Source organism: Podarcis melisellensis (genome assembly GCF_964234715.1).
Source record: "Podarcis melisellensis genome assembly, chromosome: 16".
In the NCBI taxonomy this organism is placed as follows: domain Eukaryota; kingdom Metazoa; phylum Chordata; class Lepidosauria; order Squamata; family Lacertidae; genus Podarcis; species Podarcis melisellensis.
This window is the reverse complement of record NC_138533.1, coordinates 30,832,918-30,856,193: the sequence shown is the minus strand read 5'-3', so window position 1 is coordinate 30,856,193 and position 23,276 is coordinate 30,832,918. Positions and strand designations below refer to the sequence as shown.

At 45.6% G+C, this 23,276-nt stretch overlaps 1 protein-coding gene across 3 annotated transcripts in view; it reads right to left on the bottom strand.

The window, feature by feature from the left end:
* Positions 1-23,276, bottom strand: part of TANGO2 (transport and golgi organization 2 homolog) — a gene marked incomplete at its 5' end in the record, with an annotated part of 85,052 nt that overhangs the window by 20,795 nt on the left and 40,981 nt on the right. For 2 of the 3 annotated variants that reach the window (XM_081893439.1, XM_081893440.1), the window contains 3 exons: positions 12,310-12,424; positions 17,976-18,098; positions 21,601-21,689. In XM_081893439.1, the coding sequence (XP_081749565.1) occupies positions 12,310-12,424; positions 17,976-18,098; positions 21,601-21,689 (327 nt within the window). The remainder of the gene's footprint in view (positions 1-12,309; positions 12,425-17,975; positions 18,099-21,600; positions 21,690-23,276) is intronic. The other variant, XM_081893441.1, reaches the window with a different exon arrangement.

Here is a 23,276-nt window from a genome sequence, read left to right as displayed (position 1 = left end):
TCACTGGCAGAATCTGAGAGTGGGCGGTCCTTAAACCTTCCCCAGCAGAGTAGTTTCTTGATGCCCAGTCTGCGCTTCCCCTCTCTGTGCGGAAGCCTACTGCGCAAGGAGGGCGTGGGTAACGGAGGACCTCTCTCCCCCCCCCTCTTTGCTCAGGCAAGGTGTCCTGGCACCGCCGTGCCTCCTCCGAGCCCTGTAGCTTCTCTCAGCTGGAGGCATAGTTACTCTCCTCTGCTGAGGAGGTGCTGCTTCCCATGATCTTTGGGGGCTCTCTGTAATCCATCCGGCTTTTCCCCTCTTGCCCCTGAGCCGATGGCAGTTCCCTGACACACTGCCTTAAGTCACCTTTCAACAGGCAGCACCTGGCAACTGTACCACTGCCCCCCCCAAAAAACTAGCTTCCTTTTGTGGGAACCTGTCTGGATGCTTGGATGATTCATCCCATGGGAGCCTGCCCCTGGCGCTTCCGAGCTCTCTCCACTGCCAGCAATTAGGTGGGCGCTACCTTCTGTCATCACATAAAGAGTTTCGAAGCATGGTTGTCAACTGAATCGAGCGCACAAAAATATCTTCATCTGAATGTCATTCAAGTTTCAAAGTAACAGCTGGATGTCCAGTAAAGGGCCACCAGTGAAAAGAAACCTCCAACATTTCCCTGTCAACAGAAGTTTGACCATCACAATCCCTATTAGTCGGAACACTGGGGCAGGCCTTCTCTCTTTTCTCTCTTTATTAAACACAAAAATCAATTTTACACAGCAAATTAAACATGAATTAAACCACCGTCTGGTTTGAACGCAATGTTAAGCCATGCTAATTTTTAGCTTAATACAAACAAGTGACGTACTGCTGTCCTTGCCTTGCTTCGCTCTTGAGTTTGTGTTACAATAGCAGACTAATATACTCCACCAGCTTTTTACAACCTGGCGCCATCCAGATGGATTGGGATGCAACTCCATCAGCCCCCCAGTAGTCAGGGATGATCATCAGTATGACCAACAACCAAAGACGATGAGAGCTACAGTCCAATGCATCTGGGGTGGGGGGCATACCAGGTTGCTGGAAGGTTGTACTAAGGACTGTGGGTTGTAACCAAAGCAGAACCAGCAGAGTTTTACTTGCACAACATCACTGTGATGGCCTGGGAATCCGATTCAGAGGCTGAACCGGAGGAACCCCAGCCTGCACAGGAGTCCCCGCCTCCAGGGCCAGCTGAGCTGGGGCCTTGGATCTGAAGCGCCTGCACCTGTGCCAGAGCCTCAGGAGCAGGCACCAGGTGAATCCACTCTGGCTCCGGAGGTGATTGAGGACACATTGCCTACAGGTGCGCCTCTCCCAGCCCTGTCAGGGGAAGGTGAGTCTCCCCCTGGGTCCAGTAACCCTCCAGCCTCTCCTGAGCTGCAGAGGCTCAGGGCAGAGAGGCAGAGGGAACTAGTTTCTCCCAGGAGGAGTGCTCACCTTAAGGCCAGGAGAGGCGGGTCTCCTGGGGGCCGGGACCGCCCCTGGCCTCAGAGAAGATAAAGGCCAGTCAGCCTGGTCCCAGGTTGCGGGAGCAACGTCGTTGGATACCTGCTTCTGCCCGTACCCAGACCTGTCCTTCCAGAGTTCCCGACCCCGCCCGGCTTCCTGCTTCAGACCCCGCTTCGCTCTTTGTGAACTGTTTCCAGACTGTTGACCCAGGACCGGACTTTGACCACGCCAACGGTAACCTTCCCCCCAGGACCAGCACAATCATGTTTGTTTCCTCCACTGCCTCTTTGAACCCCCAAAATCTTCTCTGGGGGGGTCTGTGAACCCTCTGGAGCTGATTTTGAGAGTGCACAGGGGGCTGCAGGTGAGAGGAGAGGAGAGAGGAGAGGAATAGCCTGTTCTGCTAGCACAAGTCCCAGTGGCTCTAATGCAGGGGTCAGCAAACTTTTTCAGCAGGGGGCCAATCCACTGACCCTCAGACCTTGTGGAGGGCCGGACTATATGGGGGGGGTCAACGATTTTCACCCGCCCGCCAAGAGGCCTGAAGATGCTTTGCATTACCTGTCCCAGTTGTCGTCCCAATAGCCACAGTTGGGCTTCTCCAGCCAGCCAGGAGCCATGGCAGGGCAGGAGGCTGTGTTGGCCGGCAAAGACAGAAGCAGCAGCCCCGGCGGAGGAGCCGCGAACAGACGTAGGGGAACTGGGGCTTCACTGGAGCTTTTACCCACCACCTACTGCTGCTGCTTCCTGAGAGGCACCGCTGAGAAGACAGAGCCGCCCGCCAACCCACAAGCAGCGGCCACAGCTGCCGCAACAACCCGCCTGAATGCCATGGGAGAAATGAAAGAAGGAGGCAGGAAGGCCGGCGGTGAAGAAAGCGCACGAGGAAGTGGCACGGAAAAGGGGCGCGGAGAAGGAAGGAAGGGCAGACTGAAGGAGAGGGAGGAGGAGCCGTAGGAAAACGCAGCAGCAGTTGGCAGCCAGCGTCACATGCCCACTTCACAGCGCTGCCCTGCTGAGGCGGGCAAGCGGGCAAGCCAACTCCCGCTGTCAACGGCATGCGGCGTGGGACAAGACTGCTCCGTCCCTGAGGAGAAAAGTGCCGCCATGTGAGGGAGAGGGAAAGAACGCGTGTGCTGGCGATCCACGCAGCGATTCCTGGAATGTCCGCGTGCCGGATCTAGAAGGCAATTGGGCCTGATCTGGCCCGCGGCCCTTAGTTTGACGACCTATGCTCTAATGCCACACATGGAACAGGCAGTAAACAACTAAAGCAGCAGGGAATAGTTGTGCCAAACAAATCAACGTCTGTCATTAGAAATGAAGGATTTGCACTCTTTTGCAACCATTTCGCGGCCTCATAATTGCATGGCAAATATACACCTCTGATTTATCGCTTTATTTTCTATGGAGGGAGCACCTTTGCACTTGAAATATCTCACCCTCCCACAAAAGAACCCCAAGTGGATGATGCATCACCCATTAGTCATGCTGCTATGTTTCACCTTAGATCTTCATCATCCCCCAACCGTTCTTCAAAGACATACATTCCAGCAATTCCTTACAAAACCCAAGCTGGTCACGCATCGCTAAAAAGCCAAAGATTTTCGGTTTAAGGAAAGAAAGCAAAATTCAGCAAAAAGAACGAACGTATCAGACTCGTTCCCAAGGCAAGTCAATCAGATGTTCTGCTCAATATAAATTCATCTCATGTACTATTCCACAACTCCTCCAGGATAAGAGTTTTGTTAGTTTCCAGGCTTCTAGATTTTAACTGTATTTTGCTGGGGTTTTTTAAAAAAGAGAGACGAGAGAGGAGAAATCTATTAATAAAGATTGTGGCAAGAATTTAACATATTTTCAAGCAACCAAGCAAGTTTCAAATACAGCTATGGGCTTCCACAAATATTTCACGCATTTGCAGTAGCGCACAACAGTTTAATGGAATGTGTGCTAAAACACCAATGGTCATGTGCTTTCCATTTCACCCCCCCAAAAAAATAAATAAAGCAAGAATCATGTATGTAACACCCCAGATACTCATCATTGTCTGAATTGCCCTTATTATTACTCATTGCTGAAGAGTCTTCTTTGATTTCTGCATGCTATGTTAATTTAATCTGCTACTGCCTTCCTTCCAAGCTATTATGGTGTTTGCTTTTTTCAGCTGAACACCCTAAAATCCACAACTACCTTACAATAGGTTATCAACAATTCAAACTAAGCAGCAGCAGCGGTATGTGAATGTGCAGGCTGTATAATGCAGTGTGTCACTGTGTCCATTCAAATGTGTTGACACTAGACACAATGCACCTACAACTTCAGCATTCTTCAACTCTGGTTCCCACACATTGCTGGACTGCAACTCCCATCAGCCCAAACCAGCTTAGCCAATGGTCAGGGATGATGGGAGTTGTAATCCCATAACATCTGGGGACCCAAAGTTGAAGAATACCAAACTACTAGAGATAGTAAGGCAGATGAACCCTAAATAACAAGTCCTCTAGCAATTCACTTATGTTAAAATGTTTTTCAAGAATCCCCCCAAAATGCAAAAATAAAGACTGTACCTGATTAGGCTCAGGTACCTGAAAACAAAGACCATTCCTGGTCAAACAGGGATAGTTGCACACTATACAAAATTCAGGATTTTTCTTAAGTGGAGATTTAGCTCCTTCCATTTTCAAGCTTCCCTAGGTGGGTAATACCGTTGCAACAAGTGCACTGGATAGTTGGTTCCGGGACAGCGCTGGCTCTGGTTCCAGTACAACATTCTAGCCACAAATAGCACCTGCCTAGGAAGTCTCTATAGAAAATGTCCCAACTTGACCATGTAGATCAACTCCTTGAAAGGCTATACGCTCCTAAAGACATAAGCAAAAAGAGCTAAATATGTGGAAAACATCAAGCCTAGTTTGTATATCTGCAGAGTCAGATGTAATATAAACCAGCTTGCTTAAATTCAAACCGTCATTTTATAATCTGAGTTCTGCCCCGTTGCAAACCAAAGTTTGTCAATTTAGACTCATCAAACCAGTTAGGCTCTGTAAACCATGATCTGACTGATGTTTGTGCCAAGCCTGTAAGAAATATATTTAAAAAGCTGTCTTTGAGTGAGTTAGGGGGCACCCCAGAAGCTAATCCAGAGCCAGTTCTTACATGTATCTATTAGCCAAGCATTGCTGCAAAAGACTATCTTCTGCTGATTTAAGTAGTCACCAGAGACTTCCTTTAGTAGCAGACTTGAGTGTGAAAGCAACATTAATACTTGCCTTGAAGTTCTGGTTTGAGAATTTCAGCAGTTAAGATTCCTTGGAGTTTAGGGGGTTGGGGGGCAGGACAATGGGAGATGCATCTGAAGCACAGCCTTGTTAATTCAGGACATCTGTAGCTTATTTCCCCAACATTCCACATTTTCCCAGAAGTACACTCTCTATTCCACATACCTCAAACCGTAACAGATTTGAATAGCAAATAGCTTCAGCAGCTAGAAAACACACACATATACAAGCTGGCATTCACACATTCCAGGAAGGGAATGTTATAACTAGCTCAGGAAAGAAGGGCCACATTCTGTCCTCTAAAACTGGGCTGGCAGGTCAGCTTTTCCCCAAAATACTGCCACCCGTTCTGATTTTTCATCGCTGTTGCCCATATTAGAATGGTCTTCAAAAATAAGATGCAGTGCCGGACTCAGACATGAGGAATAGGAGCTGCCACCCTCAGGACTGGAGGGGAGCATCCAAAGTTTGTTCTACTCAGAAAAGACCCATTGAAATCAATGGAGACCAATAATAATAATAATAATAATTTATTATTTATACCCTGCCCATCTGGCTGGGTTTCCCCAGCCACTCTGGGCAGCTCCCAACAGAATATTAAAAACATGATAAATTTGGCTCAATTGATTTCAGCTGGGTCTGCTCTTATCAAAAACAGTTGGACCCAACCCTATATTCCTGCAATAGCTATTATATTGTTGTTAGCTGCCTTGGATATCTTGCATGACAGAAAGGAAGGATATACGTGCTTTTATTCATATGCATTTTATTTTAAAAGCAAGAGCTAGCATGAAAGACAAGGTACTTTTTTTATTTATTTGAGAGAGCTTTCCTTTCCTTTCTTTTCTTTTAATCCTGCCTTTTTAGAAGAATCTACTCTGCTTGGATCCAGAGAGGCCCTTAGATGGAGAAGTTCTGATGAGCAGCTACTGTGCAAGGGGTAGTGTTGGCGGCAAGTTGTATAATGCACAGGGGATTCTGCGATGCTGATCTCTGGTTTCCCAGTCCTTTCTTTCTTGGGCAAGAATCTTGCGCTATGTCAGAAAGGGCCCTTCTGCCCACAGAAGAGGCCCTTCTGCTGCTCACGGGCAGCTCTGGATCCAGCCCAACATCAACCCACAGAGAGCCTCTGAAAACAAGTGATGTTAACTTCGCCGCAGACAAACAGCAACATGAGCCAGCCACGGAAATTTATAGCTTCAGTGTAAACTGTTTGGAATTATGTTTCAAGATCAATCTTATTACCAAAGGGAATTCTGAGTGCCTTGCGGGCAACTCAGCCACTAGTATCAAAGCCTAAGGGTGAAATATCCACAAGACATCGCTGAAGGCTTTTGCAATTCAGAGATTATCGTATCCAATGTTGGCCGCAGTGAATATTTGGCATATAAGCCAACCACATTGCCTGGATTGTTTTACAGCCATCATAAAAAACACACCCAAAAAAACACAAGGGCAATGGAAGGGAGCAGCACTTTCAGAAGCTGCTCACATATTTCTACCCACTTTTGTCAAATGGTCACAAGCTAATCGGAACAGTCCCTTTATGTTGCGTTTTGAAAATATACCTACTTTGCTGTCTTTCCCTCTTCCCAGAGCAGAGAAAACAGTTGGACATATAAGTGAAGCAAAGGAAAATCTGTGAGGACAGGGCCCATCTTGGGCTAGCTGAACCAAACTGGAGTTGGCACACTGCAGAATGGAAAAAGGTAAACTAAAGAAACCAGGAAAGTGAGATCTAACCATGTGCCTCCATGTAATGAGAACTCTACTTATCACTTGTTACAGTAGTGGGGGGAGAGAAAGTGCAGAATGGACTTCGAAACAGGAGCAAATTAAAAGCAAGAAAGAAAAGAACAGAAGCATTTGAAAGTGGGCAGAAATTTCCTATTTATGGGCGAACACAGATGTGGCTCAGCAGGAGAGCACATGTTTTGAATGAAGACTTCCCCAGGATTAATCCCCATCATCTTCCAGTTTGAAGGATGCCCATTGCCAGGGTGGAAGAAAGGTTTCTGCTCAAGAGAACTGTTGCCAGTAGGAGTAGACAGCATGGCGGGTAGATGGAGCAATGGTTTTGACTCCATAAATGACATTCAGGTACTCACTGACATCGGGAAAGGCAGGGCAGTGGAAGGGAATTTTTAGAAGCTGTACTGTATTTTTAGAGGCTCTTTAAAAATGCTGTTCTGTTTTGCCATTCCTTTATAAGCCACCTCAAATATTCTTGAATTATAAAAAGGAAAGCTGTTAAAAAAAAATCCAAAGAAAGAAAGAAGAAGAAAGAAAGAGGGACGAAGGAAGGCGAAAGAAAGAAAGAAAGAAAGAAAGAAAGAAAGAAAGAAAGAAAGAAAGAAAGAAAGAAAGAGGAAGGAAGGAAGGAAGGAAGGAAGGAAGGAAGGAAGGAAGGAAGGAAGGAAGGAAAGAGAAACAAGACTATTTATTACCCAACCTTGTCCAACAGATTGAGCACAGAGCAGGTATTTGTGGCTTTGTCATTGAGAAGGGATGAGCAGGAGCTAATCGTACCCAGACCACAAAGATCTGGTCAGGGCTGACTCTGAATGATTGCAACAGAGAGAGGTCTAAACCGCCTGAACTTGTAGGGAGAGAAGGCTGCCCCCATTTCTGAACGGTGTCTGCCCTCCCTATATGTCCTCCCCAGCCCCTGGTTCCAGGAGAGCGTTCATCTTCATTACAGAGAGACCAAGGGCAAATTAGCAAATCACAAAGATGCCCTACAGTAGTTATGATTCCACTGGGATTTGAAGATCATCGCTCTAAGCAGGAGACACTAGGAAATGTTTTAAATGAAAGCTTCTCCCTGACCTACCACGACTTGCGGCAGTCTGCAGCTGAATTCTAATGGTCCACTTTACTTGAAGCAGGGAAGAAGATTCTACTACGGATTGTTCTGACCTTCAAGCTATGACATTTATAAAAAGCATTCTCTGAAACCCATGCTCATGATTAACATGGCTCCATCACAAGCCACAGGTCCAGACAAGAGAGTAAGGTTGCCATACGGAAGAGATCGGCACTCCAGAACTAAGGGGGAGGGAATGCAGTGCTAGCCAAACAAACAAAACCAAGTGCTACTACTGGGAAGACGAAGGAGAACATGCATTCCCCACTCCGTCCAAAAGAATGAGTGACTGCTGCTTCCAAGGGGCAAAACCAGAGACCGCCCTTCTAAAGAAAAGAAAACGCACCTGAACTAAGCTACACTTCAAGCCAGGGTTAGCCAACGTGTTGCCATCTGAATGCTGTTGAACTACAGCTACCACCAACTCCAGCCATCATGGCTAACAGTCAAGGATGATGGGAGTTGCAGTCCAAGAATGTCTGGTGCCACGTTGTCTAAGCCAAAGGTTCTCAAGCTGCAATGGTGCAAAAGCTCCATTATCTTCAGTAAGGTTGTGGAGCAGTCAGAAATATCTGCACTTGGTCTTGCGCTCAATTTATTTTTTCTGATGACAGAAATCAAAACCATTTTGAACAAGGGCCTGTGATTTTCACGCACTGGTGCAGTCTACTAATTTCCCCTTAAATGTTTAAAAAGGAGCCCTTCTCAGCAGCCTGGCCCAAGGCCCATGATTTTCATAATACAGTGATGATATTGATGTTGAAGCTAAAGAAAGAATAAGATTGTGGGTTTTTTGCCTTCTTCCATTGCATTATAAGGCACCTTGACGGTTATTCAAATATGAGTTACGTATGTATTTTGATTTGTAGAATAAACAAACAAAAATGTTATTAAGTGGTCTGCCAAGACCCCCAGCATTTTTTAAGTTGTCCGTAGAAAAAAATTTATTCTCCTTCCATTTATAAGCCTGGGATTCACTGGTCAGCTATCCCATGGCGGGTCACAACACATGTCCACCAACTCAGTTTCACAAATAATCTTTGTATCGTCAAAGCTCCACTACATACAAGTGATGCTCAAACACCAACCTATTGATTACTAACAGCTGCAGTATGCATTTACAACACACTGGAACACAAATCATGTTTTATTCAAACATAGGCTCACCCTTGACTTGTGCATTGACTTGCTTGCACAAAACTTACACAGAGGTTAGACTATGCCTGGTCTTTACTGAGCATCTGTTCCAATTTGGTTGTGGGGCAGGTGTGTGTGTGTGTGTGTGTGTGTGTGTGTGTGTGTGTGTTATACAGTCATGAGCTCGGATCTTGATTTTACCCTGATTTGCTTGTACTGTTCATCGTTCATTCATCCAACACTTTTCAGAGGATTTTCCTAACTGCAAAACATCCATTAAAACACACACACAAAAAAGTGGGTTTGCCACACCAGGGCAACAGAGCCTTTGAACCCACTGAAATTGCAGAAGCCTGAAATTCTGGCATGCACCTGAAATCCTACCGCAAAACACTGAGAGTCCAAAGGCTACCTATTTGAGGGGAAGAACTCTGATGACTACTTCTGAGAAACCAGAGTGCTATTTTGGGGAGGGAGAGCAGGAGGAGGACATGGTTTGTTTGGCATATTCTGAATACCCCCCTCTTTGGCTAGCAGCCATCCGTCTTTGATACACTCTATTGAGCTGTCAAGAAATGGATATAGAAAGTAATTACTGCCCAGGGGAGGCTTCCTCTTCTTGTCAAAATACATATAGCGTATTTGAAGTAGTCGGCTATGCACTGTACACACATAAGAGCGAACTGGCAAATGCACAACAGGGGAGCAACTTTTGGGGAGGGGGGAGCATGCCAGTGGTGGGCAGTGCCAGAGTCAAGAGCAAGCAGAGCAACAAGCGGGACCTTTAACTTTATACAGTGAAAGTTATACACCCATCACTCAATCAGCCATCCATGCAAGCAAGAGGCATTATCACAGTTCAAGAATGCATTCCTGCCATGCAAAAGCACTCAAGGAGGGTGAAAAGCAGGGACAGGGTGTGGCCTGGGAAATGTCTTGAAGGCCAGACAGAAAGGCCTGGAGGGCTGCATTTGGGCCTTGGACTTGAGGTTCCTCATCCCAGATACAGTGGTACCTCGGGTTACAGACGCTTCAGGTTACAGACGCTTCAGGTTACAGACTCCGCTAACCCAGAAATAGTACCTCGGGTTAAGAACTTTGCTTCAGGATGAGAACAGAAATTGTGCTCCGGCGGCACGGCAGCAGCAGGAGGCCCCATTAGCTAAAGTGGTGCTTCAGGTTAAGAACAGTTTCAGGTTAAGAAGGGACCTCCAGAACAGATTAAGTTCTTAACCTGAGGTACCACTGTATACACCACAGACTCCTAACTATACCGTTAACAGACAATGCTTTGGTTCCTGAGTTCAACATCTTTGGCATCTTGTTCAAGAAGCATTACAAAATACCGCAGAGGCCTACCTATCCTTCAATGCAACTGGCATAAATGAATAAATAATAATAAGTTTAATAAAGCCAGTTACTGCATTTGAAAGCTAACCAGAAGGCAGCTCGGCTGGGCTGAGGCAGCCCCAGTAGGCAACAGGAATGCTGAAAGCAGAGCTGAACTAAGGGTGGCAGAGCCCCAGAAATAATTGATTTACAGATCGGCAAAGGGCCAAAAGGATCGTCTAGCAGCACACACTTCAGCATCCACTCCCGTTTCTGTATTCCGCCACAGGAAATCAAAATGATATGATTTATGTTGGCCTGCACTGTGGGGCAGGGTTGGCAAGCAAAATGAAAACAAAATTCACATCAATTTGAAGCTTGCGGCAGCAAAGTCTTAGCAACACCCTCCATTTGGTTCAGCGGCAGGTTAACCCAGTGAGCGGGGAATGACATTAATTATACCATTTTAGAGTTAGGGGATGCGGGGGGCGCTGTGGGTTAAACCACAGAGCCTAGGACTTGCTGGTCAGAAGGTCAGTGGTTCGAATCCCCGCAACGGGGTGAGCTCCCGTTGCTCAGTCCCTGCTCCTGCCAACCTAGCAGTTCAAAAGCACGTCAGAGTGCAAGTAGATAAATAGATACCACTTCGGCGGGAAGGTAAACGGCGTTTCTGTGTGCTGCTCTGGTTCACCAGAAGCGGCTTAGTCATGCTGGTCACATGACCCAGAAGCTGTATGCCAGCTCCCTCGGCCAATAAAGCGAGATGAGCGCCGCAACCCCAGAGTCAGCCGCGACTGGACCTAATGGTCAGGGGTCCCTTTACCTTTACTAAGCGGTAGAATGAATCTTAGGGGCCACCTGCTCAGTGCATGGTGCCACCACAGCATCCCTGATAGATGGTCATCCAGCCTCTGTTGACCCAAGATTTTTGCGCTCCAGCAGGGGATTCTTACATCCCTTTCAGGGCTACACAAACGCCTGGTAGATATCACAGTCCCACCACAACTCTGCACGATTAAGTGTGCCACAGAAGCTTGTAGAACAAACAGGGTATATTGATAAGAGGTTTAAACATGTGCTTAGTTTGCTGGATCCAAAAAGCTAAGCAGCTGTACCGTTCGTAATATACATCCAAACAATGGGCGATTTCCCTCATTGCTATGATTTCACAGATCCGGGGGGCGGGGGGGGGGGGGCTTTATGCCTCCTTCTAGGAAGGCTACTTCAAATCCAGGTTGAGGTCACCCTCTTGGGTTAATTAGAGCTCTGCCAGGTACTGCAGAGCTCACTAGCACTCTGTCTCTGCTTTCTCCCAGGACCGCATTCTATATTCATTATGTGACTAATTCAGAAAGCCCCGCAAAGATCTACAGAACCATGTGAAATGACACCTGAAGTGTGCTTGACTTCAGATCCACTTGGATTATTGGCAGTTCCCACTTGACACCTGGGATGTGCCATTTTACATTTCCAGGGAGCGACATCCTTGACTTCATCATTATCACCACATCTGTTTCTGCCTCTCGCTCCTTTCCCATTCAAGTTCTCCCCAGATGCCTGACCAGGTGAACAAAGCGAGCAGATTGCAGCCATTAGTTTGTAATAACTGTGAGATGGCACCGCGCTTCCTTCCTTATCCATGCCTACTCCTTTTAGTTATTATGCAGCTTGGCTGGCAATCCCGTCTCCCATCTCCACAACCGCATTGTAGCATGCGTAGGGAACCTCAAGCTCAGAGGGCAAATGTGGCCCTCCAGGCCTCCCTACCTGGCCCTCAGATCTCTCCCCAGGCCACACCTCCCACTGGCTCTGTTTCTAACCCCATAAGGTTTTTGCCTGGCTGGACTATGTCCTGATAATGCCTCTGGCTTGCCTGGATGAAGGACAGAATGCGGTTTGTGGGGGCGTGTAGAAACTAGCCCACTGAATAAAGGTAAAATGTACATTCATTGCCCAAAGTAAACCCATTGAAATTAAAATTGCCATGTACACCAGTTTCAATGGGGCTGCTCTGGGAACAACTCAAGACTGCTACAACCCTAAATTCATTCCTTAATAAAACACCACCACAATTTCTTCATTAAAAAAAGGGGGGGACAGAATAGGCTTTGCTCTGACATATACCCATGCTGCAAACATTTAGTGCTATCCATTATATGCACTCCATTGGCCCTTGCTTTTTCCTCCCCCTCTGCTGCCTTAGCTGTGAAGTTTTTATATACTTACTTCAAGTCTGCTGCTATTAAATTAAATCCATTGTAAAGGTGTCCTTCTAAGGCCACTTTCTTCAAGTAAGAGTAACTGTCCAGATCTGAAGTCAAAAAATTTGTCACGAGGGCACCTGAAAAGTGGGAGAAAAGGGGGGGGGGTTAGATGCTGGTAGAATGCTTTCCAATGAGGAAAACGGACATTTCCCCCCTCACTGGGCTAGCTCAACCAAGTAGCAGAAATGAATAAGCTTTCTGACTCACTGCAGTCAAGGACATAGCATGGAAACGGATTAACGTAAGTTTGATCAATTGTGTACCAGGCTCACCGTTAATAAGCGACCTTTATATGATCAATTCTTTTTTTTAAAGGCTTTTCAAATGTTTTATGCCCCCCTCTGAGACAAATTTCACAAATAATACCAACCCCATCAAAGCATCCTTTTATTTCCCGCAAGTCAGTAATGCTACACAATTAAGATCATTGCAAATCTGCTGTAGCAAACCCACCACTTAATACCACCAATTAATAATGCGGTGGATCCTCTCCCGCTAACTGCCCTCAATTAAATATAGTGCACCCACCTCACAGTACACCAATTACATGAATTTCTACAATTTACCACAGATTATCTGGCGGGGGACTTGTGTGAGGGAAAACTTAATGATTTAGAGTCTCAGGCAGGAGCTGATCAAACAAACAAGAAACGTTTTATTAAACAAAAAATAAGTTTATGAAACAAAGCGGGTCAGGAAATGTGTTCTTTCAGGTTGATGTTAACTTATTTTATTTAATTATGTCTCAGGCTTAAACATAATGCTATAGGCACAACTCTTCTTCAGTTACTAAAAATCAGGTGTTACACTTCAGATGGTAAATGTTTAGGTTTCTAGAATAGAGGGTAAAATGCTCAACTTAGTTTCTGTCACTTTGATATTACAGTTAAATACTTTCAGCACCATACAGATTCCTTCGCAGCTTAATCCTTTGGTTCATGAGGTCTTCTAAATGGTATTACAGACCCAGGGGATCCACTCACCCCTTGTTGCTGGTTTGGGAGTCTTCAGTACCCAGAAGAACTCTCCCCTCCTGACTCTACTGAGACCCAGGTAGCCCATACAGTGGTACCTCGGGTTACATACGCTTCAGGTTACAGACTCTGCTAAACCAGAAATAGTACCTCGGGTTAAGAACTTTGCTTCAGGATGAGAACAGAAATCGTGCTCCGGCGGCACGGCAGCAGCGGGAGGCCCCATTAGCTAAAGTGGTGCTTCAGGTTAAGAACAGTTTCAGGTTAAGTACAGACCTCCGGAACGAATTAAGTACTTAACCTGAGGTACCACTGTATTCCCACAAGATCTACCTCTCCCGGCTCAGACTCAGCCCTCCCAGGACACTCTGGCCTGTATACCTTCCCCAGACCCTCAACCCGGTCTCCCTATCCAAGCTGCGAGGCTCCATCCTCTTGCTATGAGTAGTCCTCCTCAGTGTGAATGCTTAACTTCCCTCAGAACCAGTTCTTCTGAACACACTCCCTCAGTGGCGTAGCGTGGGGGGTGCAGGGGGGGCCAGCCGCACCGGGCGCAAATCCACGGGTTAGGGGGCGCAAATTACTTGCCTTGCCCCGGGTGCTGACAACCCACGCTACACCACTGCACTCCCTAACTCCCACCAAACCCTATTTCTTAACCTGAACCTTTGCCCCTCCTCAAAACCAAGCCCAACCTCTCATCTTAAATCCAGCCTTGTCTACCCCTCTCCCTCAGAAACTCCTTTTATATCCCCACCCCCCCAAGCGCTGTTCCTCCCCACTCTGTGGCTAGCTGACTTTGTAGCCAAACAGAGAGAGGCTCCAGCCTACTCTGGAGGGGAGACTACATCACCAGACTGTGGTCTGGCTCTACTGTCCGTCAGACAGTATTTCAAGCAATGCTGGGAACGCAGAGCTAAACCCAGCTCCCCAGGATGTGGGCAGGTGTAATATATGCAGAAACGCTGAGAAACGCAATTAAGATCTGCTCTATTCTCGGTACACATCACATTTAAAATTTAACATTTTAAGACTTTCTCCCTTTCTCTTAAGAGTAGTACTGGGGGGCGTTTCATGGAGCTGGTTATTGGAAGATTCAGGACAACCAGGAGTAAGTACCCCTTTACACAGAGCATTGCTAAATGATTAAATTCTCTCCCACAAGATGTAGCAATGGCCACCAACTTGGTTGGCTTTAAAAGATGGTTAGACACATTCATGGAGGGCAACCTATCAGTTGCACTCAGGTCCTGCTGTAGCCTTATTGGAGTTCACCAATTAGGTTTGCGTTGCTCCTGGACAGGAAGAAGGAAGTCAAATGACACCAAGGGTTGGTTCAGAGAAAGAGTTCTTTATTTCTACTCTCCGGAACAGCAGAAAGGCACCTGCGTGGTGTGTCCACAGCAAGTCCAAAGAAATGAGAGATTACATGCAGTATATATATCCTCCAGGCACCCTCTCCCCCCTTCCCCAGGAATCCAGCCACGTCAGCTTGTACATGCAGGTTGACATCACAGATGTTCCTGCTTCGGCACTCTTAACCATAAAAGGATATTCCTTCCTATACTTCTGACCATAAAAGGATCTTCCTCTTCCTACTCTTATCTTGGAGGAAGAGGTCATCATCTCCGAGAACACACTCTGGCATTGTTCCCAGACTTAGGACTGTGCGTCAGGATTGTGGTCTTTGTGGTCAGAGTGTAAGATAAGGCCCAGAGTGTCATCCCTGTTCCACTAGAACAGCCAAGGTCATCCTTGCCGTCACAAACTGATAAGGGAGAGAGCTTCGAGCACAGCCGGGTTTTTGTTTATACATTGACTCAGAGCTCAAGTTAATGGATTTTAGCTAAGGAAAAATTGGGATTTTGGTGCAGTTTCAAACTGCCTGCACAGTCAGTTTTGGGTTTGGGAAACCCATTCCTTCACTGCTTTGTGGGCTTCCACTGAGTGGCTGGTCACTGTGAGAACAGATTGATGGACAAGATGGGCCTTTGGTCTGATCCAGCAGCCACTTCCGATGTTAGAAGTTAGAAGCCTTGACATTCTCTAAGTCCTTCCGCCATGGTTACGTATGGCAGGAACATTGGAAGCCGGCTAATACCGATCAGTCTATGCGCCGAATTCAACTAAACAGTTGCACTAGTGGGAGCCAGTGCAACCAGACCCATTAATACAATAGGGTTCCCTTCCCTCTTCCTCCTGAGCCCCCCCAAATCAGTTTGGGGGTGTGCGTGTGTCAGAAGCACCCCCAGAGCAGTGCTTGGAGGGAGGAGAGCAGAGATTGTTCCATCTAGGAAGCAGAAAGGTTTGCCCTGATGGAACTGTCACAGTCATGGGACATTGAATTCCATCCTGTATGTCCAACTAAATCAGGGCAGCCCAACTTTTCATACCAAGTGGGCCGCAACTTTGACACAAAATCTGTGGGCCATACACTGCCTTGTCACGTGGTGGAGTGAGCCCTAAATTTGGTTCAGACCTTATGCTGCCCTCCCAAAGCTGGCAAAGGGAGGCGAGAGGCTCTGGACGGCTCCTGCAGCCTTGCCTCCACTTTCCCAAAGCTGGGAAACCACTAACTAGGCTTGGGAAAGGAGACAGAAGGACTCTAGGACTCTGTCAAAGCCTCACACCTATTTCACAAAGTCCAGCACCTCGCTTACCCAGCTATGGGAAGGCAGAACAAGGGCTTGGAGGGGCGTCAAATGTTGTCGAGAGCTGCAAAAGAAGGTCTTGAGGGTTGCATGCAGTGCTTGGGGCATGCTTTGGACCACCCTGACCCAAATCCTACTATTCCCTATTTCTAACTGGCAGTGGTTCTCTAGGAGCTCAGGAAAATGCTTTCCCCATTACCTGGTTTGTAACTGGAAATGCCAGATTCAGAACAAATTCAGTACTACTGAGTTATAGATCCTCCAGCAAAGAAGCGGTTTCTGCCTAGTTTCAAACCTTTCGCACAGGAAACAAAGGTGACACCCACAATTCTACCTAAAATGAAGCTTCAATCCTGCTTAAGCTTTAGGTATCCAAATATAGGGATAACCCAGCTTTCCGGAGGACACTGAATTATTCCAAAACAATGGGTTCCCAAGACAGTTAAATGCTATTAATTGTTCTACCAAAATCCGGGCTGGCTGGAACACTAGCATTATCATCAATAGAAGCAACCTAGCAATTACAAGCCCATCACTTTAATATGTAACACATCTAAGCATTTTCTGGCAACAGTTGGAAGCATAAGCCTATGGAAATAAAATTAATTTCAAAGTAGCAAGCAGGTTTTTAGAGCAGAATTTTTAAAGCAGTTGTGTGTTGTTGTTGTTGTTGCTTGTTGTTGTTTTTAAGAGGAACAGCACCATTTTCAACTAACTTGATGTAACCATGGGAGCCGATGCATGCCATTTCCAAACATGAAATATGTGTATCCTAGTATTAGTAGTAATAGTAGTATATTGCCTTTCATCTATAGATTTTATGTTGTGGTTCGCAACATAAAAATGCAAGCAGAAATTGGAATGTGGCTTTGTAAACACTGCAAAGACTGACCAAAGGAAGATAAGAATTAACTCTCCCAGCACACCTGGTCGGAGACAATAATGATTATGAAGGACTACACAAGTGAAATGGATTTTATATTTTTAAGAAATAACCAAGGCACTGTTGGTAAGGAGGCAATGACGGTTGGCTGTAAGAATGGACAACAACAAGTGAAGGATGAAATGGATATTAATGAAGAGATGATGTGGCTACAGGAGGAAAAGATGGACATATGTTTGTAACAGGAGCGGCGAAGCTGATTTTTTTTAAAAAAAGAAATTGTATTAAAGTAATTCGGTTTGATTTGTAAAAAACATTGGAAAACTAATAAAAATAATTGGGGGGGGGGGAGAACAACCATAAAATGCAAACTAAAAGCGCATAAGAAAAACAACTTTTCACTGCAAGCTAGTCCATAATGCCTGTGGCAGCAATACTGCATGAGTGCATTCCTATAATCAGTGATGGGAGTACTCCAAACACACTGGAAGATGGAGGGAAAGAAGAACTGAGTTTGAAGTGAGCATATGAACCAGTGGTACATAGCACATGCTCTGCATGCATCAGCTTCCAGGTGCAATTTCTATCATCTCCAGTTAAGACACCCCTGGTAAGGGAGACCTGGGAAAGATCTCCGCCCCAGACTCTGGAGAGTTGCTACCGACATTGACAGTGAGTAGGGCCAGCTAGACCAAAAATCTGTCTCCATACAAAGAGATCTTCTGGATCTATACTGGAGGGGCAGGGGGTTGAAAGAGAAGATTCTGGTTTAGTAAGGGAGAGGGAACACAGGAAGCTACCTTACACAGAATCCATTCAGCTCAATAGTGTTGACTCTGACTGGCAGCAACTCTCCAGGATTTCATTGGGGGCTCTCTCCCAGTCTAATCGGGAGATGCTGGGACCTTCTGTGTGCAAAGCAGGTGTTCTACCACTGAATCATGGCTGTTCTAGGTTTGGGAACACCGCAACAGAATATATGACTGTAGTAAGGGCAGTGCTGCTGCAGTTTGTGTGATTCACTTTCGACTGCAGGATTTACAGCTGAAGAATCTGCATATTAAGGGAACTTCCAGGAATGTTCATGTAACCCAGTCCCCTCTCGTTTCCATATACATACCTCTTCCTTTTGCATTCTTGTCTATCTTTGGCTGCATGTAGTTCGTCAGGGCTGCCAATTTGCCCTTCTTGCTGATTCCAAGCCACGTCCCGCCTTCTTTTCCTTCCTCCATATCCAAACCTGCTAAAAACATTTTTTTTGTTTAGACAAGCCTACCCAAATACTTAGAATGGTTAATGTGTGTTTTAATCTGTTTTCAGTTTGCTGCTAATTTTATTTTTTTGAATGCTTCAACTTACTGTTTTCTATTGCTTTTATTGAACATTTTATCGATTCATCTTTTTTGTGGATCGTGTTGAGGTTTGCTTGTTTGTTTTCCATTCAAGCAGTGTGCAAATTTTGTAAAATTTCAAAAATAGACAGTAACAACAGTAATAAAGTAAGTAGCATTTTTAAAAAATCTAAAAGGTGTCTGTAGTCTCTGTTCAAGAGCTTCATACTTTCATATCCTCCAACATTTCAGATGTGAGAACACGAGGGACATGCCCAGCTCCAGGGTTGAGTGTGTTCCTTGGAAGAATACTGCCTGATTTGGCTCTCAGTGGGTTTTAAAGTGTCCCAGGAGGTAGGTTAGGGCTGAAAGGTAGTGACTGGCCCAAAGTTACCTAGTGAAGAGTAATGGATGAGCAGAGATCTGAACCTGAGTTTTTGCCAGTTTTAGTCTGATACTCTAAGCCAGTGTTCCCCAACCTTGGGCCTCCAGCTGTTTTTGGACTACAATTCCCATCTTCCTTGACCACTGGTCTTGCTAGTGAGGGATGATGGGAGTTGTAGTCCAAAAACAGCTGGAGGCCCAAGGTTGGGGAACACTGCTCTAAGCCAGCCTTTCTCAACCATGGATTCCCATATAGTGTTGGACTACAACTCCCTAGCTTCACTGCCCACTGGTTCTGCTAGATATGGATGATGGGAGTTTTAGTCCAACGACATCTGGGGACCCAGGGTTGAGAAAGGCTGCTCTAATCCAAGAGTGAGGAACCCCAGGCCTGGGGACCTTCAAGGCCTCTCTGTCTGGCCTTTCTCTGTCTGGCCCTTCTTAGGCCACACCTCCCCCCCCCAAAGCCATACCCCTCACTTCCTCTGCTTTCAGCCCTCCTTGAGTTCTGCCTTTTCCCAAACATCTCCCATTATCCTGGACCACTGGTTATGCTGACTGGGTGCGATGAGTGTTCATGGAATCAAATAACTATGGGAAGGCACACCAAGAGTTCTCTAGCCCAACCCCCTGCAATGAAGGAATCTCAACTAAAGCATCAACGACAGACGGCCTTTCAGCCTCTGCTTAAAAACCTCCAATAAAAGAGAGCCCACTGCTCTCCGTTGGTTCCACTGTTGAACAGCTCTTATTGTCAGAAATTTCTTCCTGATGTTCAGTCGGAATCTCCTTTCTTGTAGTTTGAATCCACCGGTTTGGGTCCTACCCTCTAGATATTTGAGTATAGCTATCGAAGGCTGATTGCCGAAGAATTGATGCTTTTGAATTATGGTGCTGGAGGAGACTCTTGAGAGTCCCATGGACTGCAAGAAGATCAAACCTCTCCATTCTTAAGGAAATCAGCCCTGAGTGCTCACTGGAAGGACAGATCCTGAAGCTGAGGCTCCAATACTTTGGCCACCTCATGAGAAGAGAAGACTCCCTGGAAAAGACCCTGATGTTGGGAAAGATGGAGGGCACAAGGAGACGGAGGACGAGATGGTTGGACAGTGTTGTCGAAGCTACCAGCATGAGTTTGACCAAACTGCGGGAGGCAGTGGAAGACAGGAGTGCCTGGCGTGCTCTGGTCCATGGGGTCACGAAGAGTCACCATGACTAAACGACTAAACAACAACAACAAATCCTGTCTCCTCTCAGTCTCTTCTTTTCCAGGCTAAAGATACCCCAGCTCCTTCAACCATTTCTCATAAGGTTTGGTTTCCAGGCCCTTGATCACCTTAGTTGCCCTCCGCTGCACATGTTCCAGATAGTCAATATCTGTTTAAAATTGTGGCCCCCAGAAACAGCAACATCCGGACACCCAATGGTTTCCCACCCCAGTGGTAGAGGAAGGTCAGAATGATCTTCCCTTCTGCCCTCTGCCAACCGGCTTCATTTCCATGCTGGTTGTGGAGGAAAGTGTGTTCCCCCCATAGAATGATCCATTCTTCCTTCCTTCCTCTGTCAGCTCCGCTCATTCATCCGCATGGAGTTCCCTGTTGCCTATGGGCTACCAGGCAAGCAAATACAAGGCTGCGTAAAGGCAAAAATGATGCAAAACCATTTTACAGCAATTATTTTCCACGCCGGCCCCCCACCGGCCCAGTATGTCTGGTTTTATTTGAGACAAAAAAGGCAGGTGTTATTAATTCAAAGGGTGTTATTCACACAAGAAATGAAACCTAGACCACTAACACCCTTGAGAATATTTCAAGGCACTATTGCCTTGAAAATGAAGAAAAAAGAAAAAGAAAAATAGGCAGGGAAAAGCTTAAACAGGGACAACAACAACACATCAAAAAAGTGGGTTCAGCATCTCCCCACTTTGCTACAGCCTGGTGCCTGGTTAAAATTCAGGTTTCAGAATCAAAGTGTACCACTCCACACACACACCCTTTGCATTTGTATAAAAATGGGGGTGGGGAAGTTTGCAGCATACCCTTGCAAGAATTTGGAATGAGTGAGAGACTTTCAGAAAGTAAAAGGAACTGCAGTGCAGAGAGAGTGATTTATCCTTACAATTCTTCCTGCCAATGATAACAACATCAAGCATAAAAGAAAAATCTTTGCACCGTCAAAAGATTTTAAAGCTATGCTTTGCCTGCTTGTGTCTCATTTTTATTTATGTGCCTAGCGAGGCTTATGCTTCAGTTTGGCTAGGCAGAGAAAAGATGTTTTTGGTTTTCTTTGAAAGAGAGGCAGAGCTTTAAGTGAACAAAAAGGTTGGTTAACTTTTTAAAAAGTCACCAGGTAGAAGGTTGGTAAAAGTCGCTTTCAGTAAATTGCAAACTGACAAAAGGCAAAGAACAACACACTTTCTCTTTAACCCCAAGCTATTAAACTATTTTTGAAGACACTTGTCTCCTGGCCAAAACTGCAGGCTTGAAAAATGGGATATCGGACCACATTTATGGGAGAGCAAAATGCATTTCTGTTACGATTTAACTATGGCTCAAATCACTCGATTTCAGGTGTCAAATTAAAACACTGCTGTGAAAGTTGTAAAAACAAAGACAAACCACCACAACCACAACCACCAGCAATAAAAGCAACATTTCAGAACACCTCGCCTGTAATAAGAATGCAGGGGTCTTTGAGAGGCATCTGAAATATCACATCACAGCCCAGCTTACAGATGATAGGTGCCCATTCCAAAACTCACTTCACATAGATTTACAGTCAAAGGCAAAGAGAGAGAAAAATTAGCATCAGCATGGTTTAGTGATTAAAGTTTTGGACTAGAACCTGGGAGGCCTGGGTTCAAATCCCCCAGCTCAGCCTTGAAACTCACTGAGTGATCTTGGGACAGTCACCATCTCTTAGCTTTGCTTAGCCTATCTCACAGGGTTGCTGTGAGGATGAAAGGGGAGAGGGAAGACCATGTACATAAATGCAATATATGAAAAATTACTCAAGGAGAGTGCTACGTACCGCTGAGGATCTCATTGCTGCCGTCCCAGAAGTCAGCTGATTTTGACGGTCTGTGATAAAATTCATCTCTGTTAGCTGCTAAGATAAGCCTGGAGGACAAGAACAGGAAAGCATGGTTGCCATGGATAATGTGAATAATGTTAGACATAGGAGCATTGTTGGCCCACCTAGAGGATCCTTCAACAATACAGTGGTACCTTGGTTCTCAAACGCCTTGGTACTCAAACAACCTGGACCACAAACACTGCAAACCCAGACGCAAGTGTTTCCAGTTTGCGAACTTTTTTTGGAAACCGAACATGGTCCGTTTTGAGTGTTACGCTTCTGATTTGAGTGCCACACTTCCGTTTTGAGTGTTATGCCCAGGTCTGTTTGTTTTTGCTATTTATTTTGTGTTTTTGTTTTTACGGCTCTTTTTTTGTTTTTGTGACTGCGTGGAACCCAGTTCAGCTACTGATTGATTGATTGCGAGGCTGCAGTACATTGATTATTGCTTTCATTTTATGCATCAATGGTCTGGTTAGATAGTAAAATTCATGTTAAATTGCTGTTTTAGGGGTTGTTTTTAAAAGTCTGGAATGGATTAATCCATTTTGCATTACCTTCTATGGGAAAACGCGCCTTGGTTTTGGAATGGACTTCCGGAATGGATTAAGTTTGAGAACCAAGGCACCACTGTGCAAAATAAACAACAATAACACCCCACTGCATTTCCATTTAAATACATTGCACATGGCAATGGTCCAACAGCTTCTTATAAGAGGGAAACACTGCTAGTTTCCCTACGGAACAAGAACTGAAGCAAGAGTGGTCTTGACAAGGGCAGTCTTCTCCAACTTGGTGACATTCAGATGTTCTTGGACTTCATCAGTCCTAACCTGAATGACCACCTGGTCGTTCATGGATGATGGGAGCTCTGCCCCAACAGCATCTGGAGCACCATGGGTTCCCCATCTCTGCATTAGGGGCTTGGAGGATGTGACATAAGCAGGCACAACACCGCTCCTAAGCACTTGGTGAATAAAAGGTCTTTTTATAGGAAGAGAGCCTGGAAGAGGTCGTGTGGCAATTCAATATGCAGCTGAACCCGTAAGACATCTAGAGTCAGGCAGAAGGGTCATTTCTCTTGAAGACATACAGAAACACACTTTTCTGAATTCAGAAACCAAGGAAGAGGATAGCATAAGAGCAGTCAATATGGGCAGCAATCCTCCAAGGAGCACAGAATCCATATATTTCAGCTCTTTGAGCTCCAAGTTTCACTCATCTACTAAAGCAAAGAAGGATGCTTTGGGTATTTGCTTTTGGAGTTCATTCTAATGCCCACTGGAAGAGCAGTGAGCTTCTCACCGTTATTGATGGAGCAGATCTAAAAAGTTCAGAAAGCCACAAGCCACTCCTTGAAATAAAGGCGCAAAACATAATAAAAAGTCCCTATAATCTCCTTTACAGAGTTTTCAGAAGTCTCTCTCTCTCTCTCTCTCTTTCTCTCTCTGTGTGTGTTTGTGTAGTCTACCACCAAAATCTCACAGCCCATCCACAGTGATTTTGCCTTGTATAAATATATACAGATAAGCCTCAAGCATAATGGAAATATGTATCATGCTGCTCAATATTAGCAGTTAATCAGAACCAACCATCAAGGTCTTCGAAATATATTATGCACAAACAGTTAC